This window comes from Canis lupus, chromosome 13 (assembly GCF_011100685.1).
Source record: "Canis lupus familiaris isolate Mischka breed German Shepherd chromosome 13, alternate assembly UU_Cfam_GSD_1.0, whole genome shotgun sequence".
Classification (NCBI taxonomy): Eukaryota; Metazoa; Chordata; class Mammalia; order Carnivora; family Canidae; genus Canis; species Canis lupus.
The window spans coordinates 17,548,836-17,567,179 of NC_049234.1; the positions used below are offsets into that span (position 1 = coordinate 17,548,836).

Here is an 18,344-nt window from a genome sequence, read left to right on the forward strand (position 1 = left end):
AAAATTACAGTGACAGAAAGCAGTATGCACATTTGTTTCTGATTATTTTTTTTGCCAAGTTCTTGCTCAAAACAAGGTCTGCCCACAAGTGGTATCAGGATCCCAGTGGTGAGGTCAACCTCAGTGACTTCTCAGCAAGGCTCGTGTTCCACGGGGACACTTTATACGTGAGTACTACCTTCTCAGCAGAGAAGCCTCTGAAACTCGAGGTTTTTGCAAACATAAAGAGCTCATCTCGTGACTCCTGGTCCACCACCGACACACTGTTCGCCCATCTCTAAACCAAAGCCATTCCCCAGCTCTCAGCAGCTGTGTGTCAATGGTGAAATGCATAATCTAGCCCACAATCCCTGAAGAGCCTTGGGTTACTGCTGTGGGTCAGTATATCCATCTCGCTAATATGCTGGTGGATTGTCTGGATGGGTCCTTGTGTACACTGAACATTCTTAATTATACTAGTGTTTTCTTGGTATTAACTCCCCGCCAACCCCTACCCCCAGTGCAAAAGATGATCACATCTCTATATCTGAGACATAAGGTTTTCTGTTACAACTGTCTACCTGGAGGTCATAATACTTTCTCTCATGCAGCAACATATTAGAGATAGAAGTTCAAGTGGATCTGCAAATTCCAAGTGGAAAACAATTTGTATTGGCAAAGTGGAATAATGAACTTGTCTTAACTTATGCTTGATGTTATTTCTCGACATTGGGTGCAGTGACTTCTTGTGTCTTCCATGAAGTTTGAGCACTTGTAACCGCAGGAAACCCTGCATGACCAAGGACAATGATGTTTGTGGGAAGAAGAGTAGCAGCTTTGAAATATTCACAACCAACACAATTTTGATTAAAGAAAGAACTCTGGTTTTTAATAGTTTTGATCATTAAAAAAGTTTAAACCTGCATAGCAATCATTTCAAAAATAATTATTTAATGTTCCATAATTAAACTGTACACAACCTAGTCTTGGGACATAGAAGCCAGTGAGGTGAGTTTGGAGCAGTCCCAGGAGCCAGGAGTCGAGTTTTCATTGGCCTTTTTTTTTCTTTTTTCCTTTTTTTGTCATTCTGTTCATCTAAGATTATTTGGATACTTGGCACAATCTGGCTCTGCTGCTGAGCAGATCTGCACTGGGAAGAGAGAGCAGCTTGACCCCGTCCCTTCTCGCTTCCCCTCCCCCACTTGGCTGGATTCCTCAAAGTCGCTCAATGTCTCGGTATTTCTTCCTCAGAATAGAGACCTGGTCTTTAAAGAGGACAGGGTCGAGCCTCATCTGCGAGTGGATCAGCGGCATGTAGCCAAACCAGCTGGCAAACGTATTCATGCAGCTCTGTCGCTGGGCAAAGTGGTCAGGGTCAGCCCAGCGGGAAGCCCGAGAAGTCTGGGGAAAAGGGAGACAAACCAAGAAGACAATGAGAGAAGTGCAAGGTAAGATGGGAACGCTGCAGAAAACCAAAGTCAGGTTCAAGGGCAAGCGGCAGAGCTTGGGGTCTGGATGCACCCCCAACCCTCGCAATCTGCCTGGGGAAGATGCAAGCACTAGCTGCAGGTCAACCTTGCCAGAAGGTCTTCCTAAGACATGCCATGTTCCTTGACGTTCACAACATACAAACAAAGCTCCACGTTGACTGATCCTCTAGTCTGGGAATGATTCACCAGTTGAGCCTCAACTACTATGGTCTGTAAACATAAAATTTATCTTTGTCCGTGTGATCAAATATGATGTCTAACCATGCGCTTACGGTTTCAAAGATAGTATTCTAAAACTCTCTGGTTTACTTGGTTGGTTCTGAGAAGCAGAAAAGATGGCTACATCTTTAGCTGTGTTTGCCTAAGGCTGATTAAATATTTTTAGATCATGTAGAGGACACTGATTTAAAAGAAAGCTGGAAGTACTGAAATTTAGATAAGCATAATGTCTCTAAAAATTCCATTTTGGGGCAGCCTGGGGGCTCAGCAGTTTAGCGCTTGCCTTCAGCCCAGGGCATGATCCTGGAGACCTGGGATTGAGTCCCACGTCGGGCTCCCTGCATGGAGCCTGCTTCTCCCTCTGCCTGTATCTCTGCCTCTCTCTCTCTCTCTCTCTCTCTCTCTCTCTCTGGCTCTCATGAATACATAAATAAAATCTTTTTTAAAAATTCCATTTTTATAAAACAAAGAAAGAGGGGGCTACCCGATGGTGAGGGGAAAAAAACCCCAGCCTCATTTACAAATAGGCATCTGGACAATGATATATGTATGCATGAATGTATGTTCAATGGTTTTTATTCTCATGCATTGTTAGAAAATGGTTTCAGAAAAAAAAAAAGAAAAAGAAAATGGTTTCATAGGAAGGTACATTTTACTGTGAGAATCACTCAGAGTCACTTAAAAACCACAAGTGTCAACATGCTTGAAAGGAACCACTGAAGGTAAATACAAATGTCAAGTTACCTTTGAGCAGCAGAATAACAAACAAAACACTACTTGTAAAGTGTTTCCATGCAGCTTATTTGGGCCTCCTCACAACAACACGGTTAAGTCACCTACCCATCGGGGTAATCACATCCCCACTGCACAGATGAGGAAGCTTGTTCAAGGCTGAAAAGGGGCTGAGCTCAGGTTCTATCTTTTACCATTTACACTAGGAGAACTCTACTTGGCAAGTCAGAGAAGTTTCTGACTAAGCTGACCAGCTGAGTTCCTATCGGAGCACACTGGTCCCAAAGGGACCTTATTTTGGTCCCAAATGAGTGTGGGGCCAGACTCCCTATCCCCAGAACTACTGTCCAGAGCTTAAATTTATTCTTATTTTCTCTTACAAATGGAAAAAAAAAAAAAAAAAAAAAAAGAATCCAGTTGAATCAAAGTATCATTTTTGCCTGTAGATTTTAACATTTATTTTGGGTCAAACAACATACTAGATAAGATATATTTCCTGCATAATAAAAACATAATCTTACTAGTACATGATATCCATTTATATTACCAGTCACACATTCAATAAACTAATGTGTATGACAGGAAGCGGGGGGCAGGAGGGGCCACATACAGTACATATCTAACTAGACACATCAAGTTCTATCTAAGGCTTTATATTTGTCCCAAAATATGTGTAAAATCACTTGAAATACTGATTTGGTAGAATTAGGCAAATCTATGAAAAGAATAGAAAATGAACTCCTATGGAACCATGTGTTATTAGAGTTCTACTTCTAATGAGTGTGTAACCTCAGGGAAGTTCACAGAAGTTTCTGAGCAAACAATACTAAAGGAATGTTACGTCCTTGAATGACATTGATAAAAATGCCTGGGCGTACAGTAGCCACTCAATATATCTGGCTTGAATGTGACTAGTCTGCTAGCCTTAAAGATGAAAAGTTCTTGCAAATCCCCTTGCGTGTTCTTTTAGTAGTTAGAGGGAAATAAAATTTGCCACAAGACTCATTGCTCATTAAGGACAGCAGTTCGGTCATAACCAGTATCTAGATCAGTGCCTGACAATCTGTACATGTTTGTAAATACTGAATTATGAAATTTTATTTTATTTTTTTATGAAATTTTATACACTTAAGATCCTGTAAGGTTTTTGCTTTTACTAAATTTAGTGATGGAAAATCCATCAACCATGTTAACATGAGGTCTGGTTAAGTTTTCCTTTGCAAAAGCTAGATCTGTATATGATTTTCAGTAATGACTGGGACAAGGTACATGGAAAACCCAAACAACTCAACTGATAGAACCCTCAAGTACATTCTTCCAGGTTGACTCAAATGCTGTTGGATTCTCCATGATTTAACCTGACTGGACCTAAACGGTCTACAGGTTTTTGATTTCTTCTATATAGTATTGGGCTCTGTCCAAGATGAATAAAAGTGGATGAGTTTCAGCTTAGCCAGATCAGCCTGATACTGGACCCAGAGGTGTAAAATAACCAGTAGTGGGAGGAACAGCCTGGGATTCAACTCCCAATTCTATCTCTAGTAGTAGGTGACTTGTGGCAATATGTTTAAATTCTCTGGGTCCTAGTTTTCTTACTTATAAAAAGAGAAAGTTGGATTATATTTCCTTGTAACTATCTTTAGTACTAAACTTATATGACTCAACAATATTTTACTTTCATAAAAGTTTTCATACATTTAAAAAAATTTTTTAAAGATTTTATTTATTTATTCATGAGAGACAGAGAGAGAGACAGAGAGAGAGAGAGAGAGAGGCAGAGACACAGGCAGAGGGAGAAGCAGGCTCCCTGCTCGGAGCCTGATGTGGGACTGGATCCAGGTTCCCAGGATCATGCCCTGAGCTGAAGGCAGAGGCTCAACCACTGAGCCACCCAGGTGTCCCTAGTTTTCATACATGTTATCTTAACCCTGTGAGGTTGATTTTTATCCTTTCCATTTTAGAGATGAACCAACTGAGTTTCAGAAGGTAACTGACTTGTGTTCTAGGGGAAGATCAAGGATCGTGATTTCTGGTCTGTAACCAAGGTGCTCACCCAACTCAAGAGAAATCACCAGAAGGGTGTGTTGAAGACAATATTATTAGCTATTCATTAAATAAAGTACCTACAATAAACTTACATAAATTCTTTGTAGGTCTTTAACTCTGGAGAAGGTACATGTTTCTCATGCCACCTTGTAGGTTATATGAGAGCTTTTACATTCTTGATATAAAGATACCCCTGACTCTCGTCTTCCCAATCATCCATGTGCCAACCATATACTCTTCTGGGGCTTTTAGAGATTTTTAAAAATTTCCTCATTATCCTTCCTAGAGGAACAGTGAGTCTCATTACCTCAGGCTAAACAACCAGCGAGCAAAGCAGAGAAGGAGAGTTCTATTCTTACCTGCCCCATCATTGTCTCCTTATACTGCTTCTTCTGGGTGACTTTGATTGGAGGCAATTTTGTCACAGCAGACACCAGGAAATTCATGAGAATGTCCTCACAGTTGGCCAGTTGGTCCACCATGTTCTTCAGGCTGGCTGGCAGGTAATGGGTGTACAGGTAGTGATAATATCTGTAAAAGCCAGACAAGTTTCATAGGTGCCCATCATTATATAATCAGAGATGGTCTTCTTTGACAGGAAACCTGTACTTACTGTTTGAATCTCTAAACATATAGATGATCATGACAATAGCCATCACTTCAATGATACTATGTGCCAGATAATGTTCTCAAGTGTTTTACAAGGCATCGCCATACAATCCTCATAAGGAGCCTATGATAGAGGTATTATTATTATCCCTGCTTTACAGATAAGGAAATAAGGTCCCAGAGATACACAATGATGGAGATATTGCTCGGGCAGCATGACTTTAATATCAGGGTGGTTGGTTAGAAACTGAGTAATTGGATGATAAGAGAAGTTACTTACACATAATCCACATATCCTTACAAACTGCTTTACAATTTTAATTACTAGTTTAATCAGAATTGTATTCAATACTATTCTATAATTCTGAATCCAACAATATACTATTCCATTTTCGTGGTCTATAAACCATATTATTTTGACACTGTTAAAGCAAACTCCTAAGTAATCTGGTGGCTAATCATTATGGAGGACCCATAGTTAAGTTGGATTACTTCTCACTCTACTATTCTATTAAGAGAGACATATTAGCATGTATTTATAAGAAAAATAACTTGAATAAATCAGATTCACTGAGTGGTAGTGGCAGGGAAGAAAGGGAACAATGAACTTTAAAGAGGTAGGGTCTTAAGATCAAGATTCAGCCAACCTAGATGCTTATACCTTGTGTACTTCCAACTCTACCCCCATGACGGAAAGATTCTCTATTCTTTACTTAAAAAAGACTAGGTTACAATTAGTGTGTTCACCTTACTAAGGCAGAAGAATGGGGATTTTATTAATGACCGAGTCAGTAACATTAACTATCTACACTCACTAATTTGGCAATCTTACCTAAGTGCCCTGGCTTTAAGGGACCACATCTATTCAAACAACCCCCAACTGTATATCTCTGTCCCTGCTGTTTTTCCAACATATCCTTTTGGATGTCTTAACATGCCCAAGACTGAACTCCTGTATTTTCCCTAATACCTAATCCATCTATAAGAGCTTTCCCCATCTCTTGATGGCCTATCTTTCCAGTTCCTGGGATCAAAACAAACAAACAAACAAACACCATTATCCAACTCTGTATCTAATCTGTTAAGACATTATGCTAGAGATCTTCAAAATATGCCTATAATCTGATCACTACTTACCACTTCTGGCTCCTAGGCTCCATTATCTCTTGCCTAGATGCCAATCACCTCCTAATAGGTCCTGCTTCTACCCTGGCCCCCGTATAGTCTATTCTCAACACAGCACCCAGTGTGGATGCCTAAAATATAAAAAGATGTCTCCACTCTGTTCAAAGCCCTACGCTGAATCCCATGTCACTCAGAGGCGAGTGAAGTCCTCATGACGGAGAGCAAGGTCCTGCATCTGGGCCCCTGTAACCTCTTTCTCTCCTGCTTTCCACTCATTCCACTCTCAGCACATTGGTCTTCCTGATATTCCTCCAACACTCTGGCTTGGGGCATCTAGCCATCATTCTGGCTGAGCTGTTCCCTTCACCAGAGCACTCTTCACACAAAAATCCTCTTGGATGATTTCCTCTCCTTCTCTTAAGTCTCTGCTCTGATCTCATCTGTTCAATGAGGATCACTAGCCACCCTTGAACGTCCGTCCCCCTCTACCTTCATGATCCTTGACCAGCTCCTCTTTGCCTTTTTGCTATATGACTCACTCCCTTAACCTATTAGAGAATTATTATGAATACGGTGTCCTCCCCTTGTTAGAACAGAAAACCCACGTAGGCAAGATTTTTATTTTTCATTCTTATTTTTTTACTCTAGGGTAAATCGCAAGCACATAGATGATGCCTCGGGGTGCATACTTCAGTATTTACTTTTGTTGCTGTTATTTGAAATGTTCTGTTACTCGATATATGTGAGTCTGTCCTCCAGTTTCAGACAAACTGAAGATGTTACTCTACCCTTAGTTCTGGAAATGCAGTAAACCAAAGGGTTTTACTGGCTTCAACGACACATGTTGGCCGCACTGCTGGAAGGTAAACGGCGATGCAGACTGATTTTTGTTAATGTTGTTAACAAGATTTGGCACAAGTTTCTGATTATGCAACAGCCGGAAGCTAATATATAAGGAGTCATATAAAAATCGATATGCAAGATATCTAAATTCCTCACTTGTGGTAAATAGCAGCTCCTGTCAACACCATGGAGTAGTCGTTTGTCCACTTGGACGTGTACCCCCACCGCTCCTTAGAGTTATCCCAGAAATGGCTGCGTGCAGGGTACCCCACAATCCTCTCGGGGAAGCTCTGCCACACTGTGAAGGCAAAATCCACCTGCAGGCGGAACACAAGCCAAACAAGCAATCAACAGTGTTAACAAATGTCAACAAAACATTACCTTCCCCCTGCTAATTCATAACGCGAAATCCCAGGACTGTTGCGAAACATTAATTCCATGTATTCATCAGCAAATTAAACCGACTGCTTGACATTTTGCCCCATAATTATGCACATGTTAATGTTTTCTGTTGAAACTTCAGATTAGTGCAGAAACGAAAGAAGAAATCGTCGATGTGTCTTTAGGATCCAGTTTGTTCAAGCAAAAACACAAGTCACAAAAGCAGTTGCTTTTTCCTCCCCCTCCTCCCTCCACGGTGCATATGACCACTGATTCATGCAAGGCACAAATGCTTGTTTTATAAACGGGAGATTTCCTATATACATCCAGAGGATGAATATACAGCATGCATCACGACTAGCAATATGGCAAAGCCAAAGTGACTAAAAGAAAAGCAGCGTGTTAAGAGTGAGAGAAAAGATGTTTAAATGTTTAAAAACCACACAAGTTCTAACAGGATTTCAGAGCGGGTATCAGAGAGAAATGTAAGTCAGGCCTCTCAGGTTTAAAGATGCTCAGCATAAAGGAAATCTAGAAAAAGCATCCACAATGAAAAATCACTAAGAGTAGGGAAGAGGCCAAGTGAAGCCACGTGATTATTTTAAAGAAAATGCAGGGAAGTGACTTTCCAGTGCTAATAGTAACCCAAAGCAGGTACTTCTCAACCTGTTAAAAACTGACATTTATAATTAGCAAATCGTCTGTTTTAAAATGTGTGAGTGAATTTCTGACTTGCTAGGATTGTTTGATGAATGATAAATAAATACATAGGAAGTAAAAAAATTAAAACAGTAACAGCAAACGATCATATAATGCTCATAGTCATGTAATGCTCTGGTTATAGTACTTACACATTTGAACTCATGTAATCTTCCAAGAACCCTGAGAAGTACGTCATTTTACAGTTTCCAATTTGCAGAGAGGGAAGCTAAGGTACATGGAGGTGCAAGTAATTTTCCTGAGCTAGTAAGTGGCAGAGTCAAGATGCAAACCCAGCCTTCTGGTTTCAAATTTGGTAAGTACTGTTACCATAGCCTTCTTTTAGTTCTGTTGCTATAGCACTGAGAACAATTTAACTCTTATACAGGTTATACATTCACCCTACAACCTTTCTTATCTCTTCTTCATAAGCAATGCAAATGGAAATTCCATTTATTCCACAAATATTTCCAGTAGCAGCGCTGTGATGGTGGCTGGGAACTGAGTGATGGTGCCAAGTCCAGTTCCCACCTCCTAGAGGTCGAAAAGCAATAACTATTTGCAACAGCCAACAGTGGTTGAAAACAACCCAGGTTCTATCAACTGATGAATAAATACATAAACCAACCATGGTATCTCCATATGGTGGAATGTTACTCAGCTCTTCAAAGGAATGAAATACTTAGACTATGGATGAACGCTGCAAACAGCATGCTGAGTGAAAGAAGCCACCCACAAGAGGCCACATATTGTAGAAATTCCCAGAAACGGTGAATCCACAAAACAGATCTGTGGTTCTAAAATCTAGGGAGTGACTGATTAGTAGATTTGAGGTCTCTTTTTTGGGCAATGAAAATGGTTTTGAGTAAGATAGAACTGGTGGCTGCCTGGCATTGTGAATGTAGTAAATGCCATTCAATTATTCACTTTAAAATGGTTAATTTCATGTTACAAATGTTATCTCAATTAAAAGAACAAAGCAAATCAGCCTGGATCAGTAGTTCACAAGCTTTCACCACATGTACAACATCATTCCCTTCTTGCCACATCCCCACACCATACAATTACTTCTTTCCTATTTTTCTTTAAAATGCCCCAGGCATTCATTCTCTCCCTCCACTCCCCCCTCGGCCTCATCCTAGGTAAACCTGCCAGAGAAACCCTGGTTTGGTTGCTGGCTATACTGTTTTCTGACAAACAGTAAATACAATTGTTGAAATATGCTTGCCATGAAGTATGCAAAACTGAGGTACACACACTCCATCCTTTGGGAGCACTGGCCTGAGTGATCTGTGAGGGTCGTTTTTATCTCTGAACCCTTTGGGCATAGAAGTCACTATTTTTGTGAATAGTCATAAATCCAAATTGTAATGAAACTCTAGTTTCATGCCCTAACTCAAGATAAAAGAGCCTCAAGAATATAGCTTGTTCCTCCCAAATGAAAACATCCAGAAAAAAAATAGGGTGTTGGAAAATATGTTAAGAAAGCTTGTTGGGACACAGGGGATCGCGAAGACAGCAGCAGGGGAGCAGACGGTATTTGCCAGAAGATTGAAATCGGGTTGTGATAACCGGCATGCCATCACTGGCGCTCAATACTAATGGTGCCAACTGATGGGCCAATATATTATGCAGCCCGTCGTCAAAGAATCAGCCTGGCTGTCAGCGCTCTTTGGGGTTTTCCATTATTCTTTGAAAAGGAAACACACGCCCTGGCAACTACTATAGAACCCGATGGGGTTTTTTCATCACATGAATTTCTTACTATCTCAAAGCTGTTTCAAGTCATTTCAAAGGAGCTCAAAAGTAAATTCAGATAAAACTATGATTCTTGTGATAGTTCTGCTTTCAAGAAGATCATTAGCACATCAAAGGAGGTAAAGGTCAGCTTATGAGGCCTTTTCTCTTAAAAACCAACATCTGTTTTCTTTTGAGAATTTGCAGCAACTCAGATAAATGTAAATAACTGTAAACCACCTATATCTAATACCCTTTACAGAATGCTGCTTAAAAATCTATCCTGACTACTATGGAGAGGCATTTAAACGAGCGGAGACTCCTGAGAGAGGAAATAAAACGAACATCTATTCACTTTAAAAAAGAGAAGTCCTTTGTCCTTGACCATGTCAGGTGACAGGATCACTCCAAGATCAGCAGGCAAAAGTAAACCAGACCACCAGACTCTTAAATTTATATATCATTTTCCATCCACAGACTTCTAATTACTTCATGTAGGGCACACATTCCTCCCAGCATGCACGGAGCGTCTGGAATTGCTGGTCTTTGAGAAAGAAATTCACCAGCCCATGGAAACATCACAGATGCTCAAAGATATTTGACCATGGGACAGGAAAAACAAAACAAAACAAAACAAAACAACCAACTGTTGAGTGCCCTCTTGCTGCCCAGTGGAAGATGTGAGATGCATGAGTACTTGAGGTCACGGGATAATGACTTAAATATATGCCATGGTTGTGTTGATGACACGCTGGTGTCCATGTGCTGCTTTCCCTGCGTTTGCCCTCCAAGGTCCACTCTCCACTCTTCTTGCCAAGCTCTGTGCCCTGGCATGATGGAGCCCCATGGATGGCACAGCCTGGGCTTCCTTACAGGCTGGTGGTGACCAGGTTAGGTCAGTGGGCGTCCCCCACAGGAAATGGACATGGGACAGAGAGAAAGAGAGGTCGGAGTATTTTTTCCTGGCTCCCTCTGAGGTTTGGCACGAGAATTTCAGGCAGTTGTCACATGCCTCCATGATCATAGCTCCTGTAGAGTTGGCTTCCTCTTCCTCTCCCAGGTTCCACATCTTAAAGACTCTGAAACACTATTTTCTTAAGACTTAGGAGTGGGAGCTGCTTCCTGGTCTTGCCACTCTCCAGATACCCCAGTGTCTTTAACCCCACCCACCCAAGTCAACTGAAATCCCTTTCCTGGAATCACCGGACTTGGATTCCATTTGCTGCCCTGACTCTGATGGCTACAGGCAGGAACTGTGTAATCAAAGTCCCCGGCATGGAGACCAGAACAAAGAGATCCCTCAATAAATACTTGCTGAATGAATGTGCTCCGAGGATGCCAGCTTCCCTCGCAGGAAGCAGCAGAAACGTGTAAGCTGGAGTGTCCCCTACCCTGTATTCCATAGCTGTCGTTCCCTTTGAACATTAAACATATCTCCCCCACCCCCAGCCCCTTCCTCCTGCCGACTTGCACATGACACAATCGGCTGTGTGTTCACACTTTAATCTCCTCAGCATGCATCCCTTCAATCATTCATTCACTGAGTATTTATAGAGCCTGGGCTATGGAGAAAGCATTTTACCAAGGTGAGGCCCAGGGCATTTTGTCCTGGGGTGGTTTAGGCTGCACATAATGTCTGTTCAATTCCATCTGATGGAAATTGGAAGCATCCGTGAATTTCGAGAACGAGACAGTGGGACTGCTAGCCTAGGTTAACACCAAGCGCTGGCTACGCAGGCAGCAGGCCATTAGAATCGGGCTGGTGTCCAGGAAAGTGCATGCTGATGAGTGTCGATGTTTAAATCGAAAAGAAAATGATTATGAATACGAGGGGAAAAAGAAAGGGAAAGGTATAAGAGCTCGGTCTCCATGCTTTTTAGCAGCTACCATTAATAATGCATTTCCGATATACGACATTTTTATAGAACTATCTTTGGTCCCTTCGATGGTTTCAAGTAAAGTTTCTGAGATCAATACTCATTCGAGTTGTAAAAATTGGTTTTCTATCGTATCTATCTCTCCTCTCTCTCCTCCTCACACGTTCTTTGTGCAATCTTATTTTTGGCACAAATACCTGAACATCTGAAATAGCAAGGATCTCCCGTCTCAGTCTTAAAGTGAAACCGTTTGCTCTTGTGTGGGTGAAAGAAAATGAGCACTTTAAACCGAGACACAGAAGCTGCCTTCAGAACCCAGAATAGTGTTCCCTGACAAAGGCAACACCCACCCACACAGGCATTAGGATCACTAGGGAAGGATGGGCTGTTCACTCTGGACTCTGGACTCTGTGGTCTCAAGATGATGTGAAATAGGTGGCCCCCTACTCTTCAGAGTTCTGCACACCTGCCCACAGCTGTGCTGTTTAAAAACAAAAGGAGGGCAGGCAGGAGGGGAGAGGTGAAGCACTACCATGCAAATGAGGAGCCAATTAGCAGAGAAAACAAAGGGAAATGCCCTCAGTAGGGTGCCAGGCAGTGGCAAGGTGCTAATAGGCACTGGTTGATTAGAACAGAAGCTGCAGGAAGTTTTGAATAAGGTTTTTGAGTTGGCCGAGGCAAGGGCAAAAGAAGCCCTGGCCCCTTGGGGTTGGGGGCAACTGCCTGGAGAGCCCACTGCCCACTCCTCTGGGGAGGGCGCTTACCTCTGTGGTTGAAAGCACAGTGTCCTCATCTAGGCTAAGCACCGCGTCTGTGATGATGTTGTCATAGGGCAGGAAACGGCTGCTCATGACCTGGGAGGGGGCAGAGAGCAGGCAGGAAGGAAAGAATGAAGGAAAAGAGAGGTAAATTTAGAGTCTTGTTTGCAGGAAAACTTCCCCATCCTCACTTTCAAAAAGAATGGTCTACCACCATGTCATCCCTCAACACTGAAGACTTCCATCTCCTATCAGCACAGAGTCTTGTTCTACAGTTAGTGGACACCTACTGTGTACAGACACCTTGCTAGTCAAAGGGAGTACAAAGGTCAATAAGACATCTTCTCTTGTCTCGCAGGAGTCCACAGTCCAACAGACATCAAGATGCAGATGATCAGTCCTAGCTGGCCATGGGCAAGGCCAGGAGAACAGAGGGTGCAGCAAGCTGCTGCTTGGGAGGGCAGGTGAAGGCCTCAGAGAATTGACATTGAAGCAGGACTTGATGGGTAGGAATTTACCAGGTATAAGCAGAAGTGAGGCAGAAACAGGGCTCAGAGGATGTGAAGGCACAGAGGAGAGAACCAGCTCTCTGAGGCCTGGAAAGAGTGGATGGATGGATGGAGCTGTGATTCCAAGTGTGGGGCACACACCACTGGAAGGCCATGTCATTTTGGGAGGCGTGTGGAAAACATTTAAAAATTCTACTCTTTACTGATGTTACATAGATTGGCAAAAAATACACACAGATATATCAGCAATAACAGCTACAGCAGTAACAGGTAGTAATAAAGTTACTGAAAAATCTCACTGAAACAAAAAGCTGACTTATAGACAAATATTAAATAAACAATAATACATGTGGCCTATGGATTTAGGCAAATTGTGAAGGTAGCATATGAATAAAGTTTGGGCAACTCCAGGATAAGGCATAGTGAGGTGTGTGCAGGTATGCCTGGGGTGAGGGACCAGCTAGAAAAATTAAGACTAGAGAGACTCCAGGGTGCCTGGGTGGCTGAGTTGGCCAAGCATCCAAATCTTGGTTTTGGACCAACAGTCATGATCTCAGGGTCTTGAGATAGAGCCCTGCCTCAGGCTCTGTCTGTGCTCAGTGCAGAATCTGCTGTGGATTCTCTCTCTCTCCCCCTGCCCCTCCTGCTGGTGGTACTCTTTGTCTCTCAAATAAATAATAAATCTTAAAAAAAAAAAAAAAAAAAAAGACTAGAGAGACTTCTCTGTGACAGTCATATCTTAAACCTCTTTGTTGAATGTACTACAGAATAACTAACCATGAGAATGATAAGAATAACTAACATTGTAAAAACATTTACTATGTGCCAGAAATGTTCCAAGTTCTTTATATACTTCATTGAGTCTCTGCTTTATAATAATCCCATTTTATAGCTGAGAGAGCTAAGGCATAGAGAGGTTAGGTAGGTGTCTTGCTCAAGATGCACCCATCGGCATTTCCTCCCCTAGGGTGAGATTCTGTAAAGCACCTCAGTCACCGTGCTATGCCTGTCTCAGCCTTGAAAAGGACTTCAAAAGTGAATTGGGGGCAATCTCATATTCTCCACCTCCCTCTGGAAGTTCTATCAACAGTTACGACATCCTCTCTAACCTCACACTTGGAAGTCAAGGGAAAAGACATTTGCCATCAACTCTCAAGGCATAAAAGTCAGGGAATGCAGCAGTTGGACATAGAAGACAAAGGGAAAAGGGAGGCCCCTTACCCTGGCTGCCAAGGGTATGTTTTCTACAAGTCTGAGGACCCCCACCCCCAAGAAGCTCAAGCCTGTATTTATAACAGGAAGCCAGCTTATCTATGAGATTCAGTTTCCATGCCCGTGAAGCTACTGGAGGGCTTCTGACATAAAGGATGGGAAGTGCCCAGTATTTTCCATCTCTGGGAGCTCAAGGGATGGATCTACAGCATAAATGGCTCCAGGGTCTGCTCTTACACATCTGTCAACTGGGTCAAGTTTTCTTTTCCTTTCTCGGGTTTCCAAAATAAAATAAAATATAAAGCGATCAGCAACCCCATATACACGGTGCTCAGAAATCTCAGCCTGAAGCAATTCTCCTGATACTGTTTACATGTCCACCGACTAACACAGAAACCATTAGCTGCCAGCTTAGTGATGCCCTGACCCTTCTCTTGTTAAGTCTAGAGGGGAGAGCTGCACAGACAACAAGGCCTTTATACTCAAAACAGAATTTTGTAGCTGAAGCAGAAAACACCTCAACTCTAAACTCAAGCCTAGAGACGGAAATGTAAAATGGGGAATGAGCAGGACCTAGGACTTCTTCCCCATTATGTGCCCAACCACTAGTTTTATAAAAGGATCCATTCCTTTTTCTGCACCTGCTTCATCAACAGAGGTTAAGAGTCCATAATCCAGTCACTTCAAATTGTTGTGTAGAAACTAGATGCTGTCTTCCAAATACCTTGCCTCAGCCACATTCCATAAGTTGAACAGTTTAGCATGAAAGGAACTGGTATCTTGCAAAGTCAATCTTGAGTGGAATGGGTTTTGCTTATTAGTTCACGTAAGAAATGTTTAGCAACTGTATACCAGCCCAATCGCTTCTGAAATTAGCAAACATGGATAGGAAATGACCAAGACTCCAGAAGTTTATTGTCTCATGGAGAAGATAAGAAATATCCCCAAGTAATTGTACAAAGCACAGTGAAGCCACCATGTGCACCCACACTTCCGAGTGCTTTTAACAAGTCTAGTATTGGACCATTTGATCTTTTATAAATAAAAGTTAGGTATTATGATTGTTTCCATTAACTGAAGAAGGAATTGAGGCACACAGACCCAAATAACTCACTTTAGAGCCCATAATACAAACCATAACATCCCAATGCCTCCCAGAAGAGTAGCTAACACTTACTGCACCCTTTGTGTGCCACAGGCCCAGGGCTAAACACCTGTAATGCACTATCTCACTGAATCCTCAAAATGGGCCCAAGTCTTGGCCTAGGTTCCCAGAATACGGAGCCTGACGTAATACTAATTAAGTGCAAATGCTTTAGTAGGTGCTGTAATCCCAGGGCAGCAAGCGTGAGGGTAAAGGAATGGCCCCCTGGAACCAGTGGCCAAGGGGGAGGCCAGGACTCAACAAATGGCCAGAAGTGTAGACACAAATAGACTGGGAGAATGTATGACACTTAGTCTTAGCCAAAAGGCTGAGAAGCAATTGATATGGCTGGGAGAATGTGAAATATCTTATAAGCTACATCTGATCGAGCCACCATCTTATATATAAGGAAACAAGGACAAATCACAGAGTGCAAATAAAAATATCAATCAATGAATTTGTGTGTAAAAATACAAAACTAACCATAGGAGTCAGAATGGCTCCTGGTCAGTCTGATTGGATCCTGTTTGAACATCCTGACATATTCAAAGGAAGACTTATATACCAGAAGGAGATCTAGTCACCCATGTTGACAGCATCCATCTGAGCACTGTTCGGGACCTCGGGCATTGGCATTGGGAGACAGACATATGGGATTGTAGGCAGGAGATTTTTGTATGCCATCCCTTTTTTGAAACCACATCTATGGTGAGATGGATTTCATAAGGGTAAGGAAGACCCATGCGGAGAGGCAGGTGATTTTCTAATTCCCACCATTGCTCGTTAAATGCTTATGAGGCAGCTCTTGGATACCATGTTGCTTGACTCCAACCCTGTGAATGCTGGGGACTTTATTTGTCATATTCCACACTGTGTTTCTACATACTGCATGGTACCCAGCACAGAGTGGGCACTCATATGTTGGAAACGAATGGATAATGCACTGATCATCTTGCCCAAGTAACAGTTATAATTCTCACTGCATCATGTTGAACTACATGAAACTGCCACTTTTAGCAAGCCAAATGATGGTTTCAAATGTTTAGACCTAATTGATATTTTTTATTTTGGCTCGAAGATGTTTTACTTAGCGTGAGACAATGTCTCAAGACCTGCCTCCTTGGGACAAAGGATGTCTCTTAGATGACGTGCTCCACCAATCTGTTCCATTTAGTAGCAAATAATTTCTTCACAATGGATATGATCTACAAGAAAGCAACAAGCAGAAGCGAGAGAAAAAAGAACTCACCTCTGGCTGCCAAGAGCAGAAGAAACTCCAAAGAGGAGGTAGTTTGGGAGCGGGAGCTTAAAGAGTGCATGGGAAGTTTGATAACAGAGAGAAAAAAAATTGAGAAGGGATGGTCAAGACTTACAGCAAAAGGGAAAAACAAGAATCATAGGCCGGAGGGGACACAGTTCAACTTAGATAACTGTGAATGATCAAATTTGGTGAGAGAACAGGGTCCAGGGAGGTAAGTAATGAGAGAGAAGACTGGCGAGGCTGGCCAAGGCCAGATTACACACGGCCTCAAATGTTAATTTCAATCATTAGCAAATAGAGTCCCTTAAGGCTGAGAGATGATTAAAAGATCATTCACTTCTAGGCAAGATGAATTGGAGAATGGAAGCAAGGGGCCAGCTAGGCACATGTGTGAGTCTCTGATGAAGACACCCAAACGAAATTAAAGTGCAAATGTCCTTTTGAAGATAAATATGAGGATGAGCCACTATTCTGAAAGATACAACTGATCCAGATGAACCAGCTAAGCAAACCTCATGCATTGCTGCCATCAGCAGCTTCGTCTTGATCCTCATCGTTTATACAAGGATCACTACTGCCAGGCTCTAAATTCGTTTAATCCTAATAGCAACTTAGGAATATGTATTATTACTTCCATTTTGTAGACGAGGAAAGCGATGGTCAGATAAGGAAAGTATATGCATGGTCACAAATCTCCTAAAGAAGTGGTATTAGGACCCACAATTCCCCAGTTTGAGAACCCAAGGCTGTCCAGGCTGAGGATATTCAGCAACAGGGAAAATTTTAGAAAAAAGTCCAAGGCCAGAAGCTCCCCAGGGCAGGAAGAAGACGTCGAGGGCCAATGCCCACAGTGCCCCTAGAGAAACAAGGACTCCATGGTGGTTCCACGCAGGACCCCTTCCCACCTTACCTTGCTTTCTCCTTCAATGACGATGACAGGCACAGCTGTGGCAGGCCAGCGGTGTTTGGCTGGTAGGGGCTTGTCACAATTCCATAGAACTATGATCTGAAAGGGACAGGGGGTCATTAGATGGCTTGGTAAGGCTGGCTGTAGATAGGCCTCCACCCCAGTTTCTTCTCAGAGACAGGACGAGAGGGAGGACACAGAAGCCTACATAAGGCAGAGGCAGACATCAGACTTGAATTTTAAAAAGAGTCCCCCTCCCACACAATCTCCAGGACCTGGTCACCTCAACAACTAGAAAGAGAGGAGAAAAGGTATAACCTGCAAAAAATAGCATCAAGGGGGTAGGAGAAAGCCAGGGAGAAAGATGTAAATTGCTGGGTTGCTGAATCTTAATAAAGTGGTCTCCTAAATTCTGATATCATATGATGAGTGAGATAACACCAGTGAACAAAGTAAATAAAAATGGGTAGTGAGGAGCACCTGGGTGGCTCAGTGGTTGAGTATCTGCCTTTGGCTCAGGTTGTGATCCCAGGGTCCTGGGATCGAGTCTTGCATTGGGCTCCCTGTGAGGAGCTTTGCTTCTCCCTCTGCCTATGTCTCTGCCTCTCTCTTTCTGTATCTCTCATGAATAAATAAATAAAATATTTTTAAAAAAATGGGCAGTGAGCATCAGAACACTGGCTAGGAAGCAGTGCTACTCCAGGCAGTGTGGGAGACAGAAGCGAATTCAAGATGGAACTAGCATGGTGAGCTTGTGATTTGGATTCTCCGGAATGGCTGCAGATTTCATGTGACTTTAGTATTTCCAATAAATGT

At 42.4% G+C, this 18,344-nt stretch overlaps 1 protein-coding gene across 1 annotated transcript in view; it reads right to left on the bottom strand.

Annotated features, from left to right (window-relative positions):
- Positions 1-840: 840 nt before the first annotated feature.
- The window catches only part of EXT1 (exostosin glycosyltransferase 1), a 284,462-nt gene continuing 266,958 nt past the window's right edge, over positions 841-18,344 (bottom strand). Inside the window, exons 7-11 of the mRNA XM_038555385.1 lie at positions 17,532-17,627; positions 12,502-12,591; positions 7,200-7,360; positions 4,826-4,997; positions 841-1,380 (exon numbers count right to left, since the gene is read on the bottom strand). Coding sequence (XP_038411313.1) covers positions 1,195-1,380; positions 4,826-4,997; positions 7,200-7,360; positions 12,502-12,591; positions 17,532-17,627 — 705 coding nt within the window. The 3' untranslated portion in view covers positions 841-1,194. The remainder of the gene's footprint in view (positions 1,381-4,825; positions 4,998-7,199; positions 7,361-12,501; positions 12,592-17,531; positions 17,628-18,344) is intronic.